Source organism: Cicer arietinum, chromosome 6 (genome assembly GCF_000331145.2).
Source record: "Cicer arietinum cultivar CDC Frontier isolate Library 1 chromosome 6, Cicar.CDCFrontier_v2.0, whole genome shotgun sequence".
Taxonomy (NCBI): Eukaryota; Viridiplantae; Streptophyta; class Magnoliopsida; order Fabales; family Fabaceae; genus Cicer; species Cicer arietinum.
In genome coordinates, this window is record NC_021165.2 from 18,204,174 (window position 1) to 18,207,925 (window position 3,752).

Sequence of the window (3,752 nt, forward strand, 5' to 3'; positions counted from 1 at the left end):
AGCGGTTTCTTATGCATTTAAAAAATTATCCCCAGTAACAGAACCAGATGTAGGGTGACTTGTTGTATAACTCATTTTAAGTTCTTAAATAGGTATATTCTTGGAGTGGAAAGTTGTTAAGGTTCTTAAAACTGATTTAGTATAGTAGAGTTCATAAAAAAGAAGTTAAAGAACAATTTGATAGTTTTCACCATTGAAGATGTTATAAGTTTCTAAGCAAATGAAAAATGAAAGGAAGTATTGTTCTTTTCAATCTTACATGGATGCTTAATTTTATATTTAAGTAAAAATCAGTGTTGACCATACTTGTAAGATTGAACATTCAACCCATTACAGTAAACATGCTCCAGTGCTCCATAACCCTGAAGAACTGTTCAAAAACATTAATGACTTAACCATTTAGGCGTATTATGTTTCCTTTATTTCAATACTGAACTGTTGCAACTTCAAGGCATTACTATTCATGAAGTTAATAAAGTTAATCGGCATTGTCAAATTCTTTCATTATATATCTTTCATGTTATTTTCTACTTACATTTCTGTAGGGGCCTGAGATTCGAACTGGATTTCTCAAGGATGGAAAGCCTATCCAACTGAAACTAGGTCAGGAAATAACTATTTCTACTGACTATAGCATAAAGGGTGATGAGAAAACAATCTGTATGAGCTACAAAAAGTTGGCCGAGGATGTGAAGCCTGGGAGTGTCATACTCTGCTCAGATGGCACAATATCATTTAAAGTTTTATCGTGTGACAAAGAATTGGGTTTGGTTCAGTGCCGCTGTGAGAACTCTGCCGTTCTTGGCGAGAGAAAAAATGTTAATCTTCCTGGTGTCATAGTGGATCTCCCAACTTTGACTGAGAAAGACAAGGAAGATATCATGGTCTGGGGAGTTCCCAATAAGATTGACATGATTGCGCTATCTTTTGTTCGAAAAGGTTCTGATCTGGTGCAAGTTCGGAAACTGCTTGGAAACCATGCTAAGAACATTCTTCTCATGTCAAAGGTATGGTATATTATGGATTTCTGGTTTAAAATGTGTTAAGAGTTCTGAATTAGACATGATATCATAGAGATGGTTATTGCATCCACATTAATGTGTGTTATTGGACATCATCTAACAAAATTTGCAATGTTCTTTAATGATACTAATAACAATGTTCTGAGTTCCTCTACTGATTTTCTATCTCTGGTACATGTTATGTTTAATTACTTATTTCTAGTTGCTTTTTCGCTTTGTTACTTAAAATGTATGTGGCAGGTTGAAAACCAAGAAGGGGTTGCAAACTTTGATGATATCCTTGCAAATTCAGATGCATTTATGGTGGCACGTGGTGACCTTGGAATGGAAATTCCGATAGAGAAGATATTTCTGGCACAGAAGGTGATGATTTATAAGTGCAATATCCAAGGAAAACCGGTTGTTACTGCAACCCAGATGTTGGAGTCAATGATCAAATCTCCCAGGCCAACCAGAGCTGAAGCTACTGATGTTGCCAATGCAGTTCTGGATGGGACAGACTGTGTCATGCTTAGTGGTGAAACTGCTGCCGGAGCTTATCCAGAACTCGCTGTTCGAACTATGGCTAAAATATGTGTTGAAGCAGAAAGCACCCTTGACTATGGAGATGTATTTAAAAGGATAATGGAGCACTCGCCAGTACCCATGAGCCCATTGGAGAGTCTAGCTTCTTCTGCGGTTAAAATGGCCAACTCAGCTAAAGCAGCTCTCATATTGGTTTTAACTAGAGGAGGGACTACTGCAAAATTAGTGGCTAAATACAGGCCTGGCACACCAATTCTTTCTGTTGTTGTCCCTGAGCTTAAGACTGATACCTTTGATTGGTCATGCAGCGATGAGTCCCCTGCAAGGCATAGCTTGATTTTCCGAGGATTGATTCCAATATTAAGCGCAGCTTCTGCTAGAGCTTCTCATGCAGAAACAACAGAAGATGCAATAGACTTCGCCCTTCAATTTGCCAAGACAAAGGGACTCTGCATTAACGGAGATTCTGTCGTTGTTTTGCATCGTGTGGGCACTGCATCAATCATCAAAATCTTGACCGTGAAATGATCTCCCAATAAAGTGTTTGTTATCTGTATTTTGGCAATATATTTTTATGGTGGAAAGTGGTCTTATCATACCATTTCCAGTCTACATTTCATGCAAAACATCAATTAGATGCTTTTATTGGGGGTTCGTATTTTACACGTATCCGTATATCACTGTTTCCTTATTATTGTTATCATTTGAGGCACACTGAAAACTCTCTTCGTTTTAAAGATTATGTATGAAGCTTTTGGCACTCGGAAATGTTACTAACTTTTGACTTCTGATTATTTTACGAGCTAACGTTGCTGAAGCAATGAAATATCTATCTTGATTGAGAAGCATGTGGTTTCATATTTAATTATTCATATTTAATTTTTTTATTAATTATTCGTTGTCACTTTGAAACTTGATGATCTGGTCATATAAATTTTAATAAACTATACAAGTATCAAATCGTGGATTGCACTTTAATTTTCTTATTGATAAATGCTGGTTAGTTTTATAGATTGCACCATGTTATTACTTATTATTATAGAATAATTCTAATTTTTGTTTAATACATAAGTGATACTCAGCTCACCTGAACTAAGTGATATTACTATTAGTCTATTATTAATATTAATACACAACCACAACTCATGACCGTCAAAAATCATATTTCCCTTGAAATGAAAACCTGCCACAAAGTTAAAGGATTTTGAATTTATTAATCTAAACTTTATACCCTTGTTTTTATTTTGTCCTCCCTATAATCAATGTTAGTATTGACCAGCAGGCACTACACAATCAACATTGGCATGCTTGCCACTCAATTAAATATGAACACTAACTGATTTCATAGCATCTTTAATATCTTATATTACCCCATGGTCTAGTTTAAAAAATAATTAAATGAAAAAAAAAAAATGCCTGCTTTCCTAACTACGATTTCACTACCTAGCCTCCTAAACAATCACTGCAACAAAAAGGGCAAGAAAAACGTCCGGAACAAATTCCAGGCATATTTTCCAACTACATGCAGATCTGTCAAAAATGCAAAACTCAAGTCTATGTAACTAGAATGGCTTCCTTAGCTCAATTTCACAGACATATTCAGGTACTGCTTCAAGGGAAAACCTTGGATATCATTTTTGTCATATAAGGCACCAGTCACGTGGCCTATCCTTTTCGCCAACATTTACAATGAGAAAGTTGCCAGCAGATGCATATGGTACAAGACCAACTCCGATACAGGCTGGCTGCATAATGAAAATGAAACTCGTACGAATACAGGAGTAAGAACAATGCATTTCGGTCTCTATTTTAAACAAGTTCCTTCTTGATTTATACATTCTCTTCCTGCAAGGATCAAAAGCACACAAGAAGTTACCAACTGCCAGTAGACACAGCATCAAAATTTAAGAAACAAATGTGGGAAATGATCTAATTCTATTGAAACTGTATTTGTGTGCAGAAAACATATATACGCAGTATCAGCAAACAATGCCAGAAAGCACAGCATAGAGAGAGAGAATTCTCTTGCACAATGCACATGATGAAGACAGGGAAAATGGTTCTGTATGAGGGAATTGAATTATATGGAAATTAAGCTCAAAAGCTTGTACAAAAGGTAATGAAGAACATTTCAGAGCCTAGGCTCTTGATCAGAGAATGATCTCCTTCTACAACTTTTCTCAAAATGTCAGAATCCATTCCCTC

At 36.0% G+C, this 3,752-nt stretch overlaps 2 protein-coding genes across 2 annotated transcripts in view; one reads left to right on the top strand and one right to left on the bottom strand.

The window, feature by feature from the left end:
• The window catches only part of LOC101512861 (pyruvate kinase, cytosolic isozyme-like), a 3,329-nt gene extending 1,022 nt beyond the window's left edge, over window positions 1-2,307 (top strand). Inside the window, exons 2-3 of the mRNA XM_004505292.4 lie at window positions 546-1,007; window positions 1,263-2,307. Of these exons, the coding sequence (XP_004505349.1) occupies window positions 546-1,007; window positions 1,263-2,075 (1,275 nt within the window). The 3' untranslated portion in view covers window positions 2,076-2,307. The remainder of the gene's footprint in view (window positions 1-545; window positions 1,008-1,262) is intronic.
• A 526-nt stretch (window positions 2,308-2,833) lies between these two features.
• LOC101513188 (uncharacterized) overlaps window positions 2,834-3,752 on the bottom strand; it is a 4,990-nt gene continuing 4,071 nt past the window's right edge. Inside the window, exon 5 of the mRNA XM_004505293.4 lies at window positions 2,834-3,392. Coding sequence (XP_004505350.1) covers window positions 3,352-3,392 — 41 coding nt within the window. The 3' untranslated portion in view covers window positions 2,834-3,351. The remainder of the gene's footprint in view (window positions 3,393-3,752) is intronic.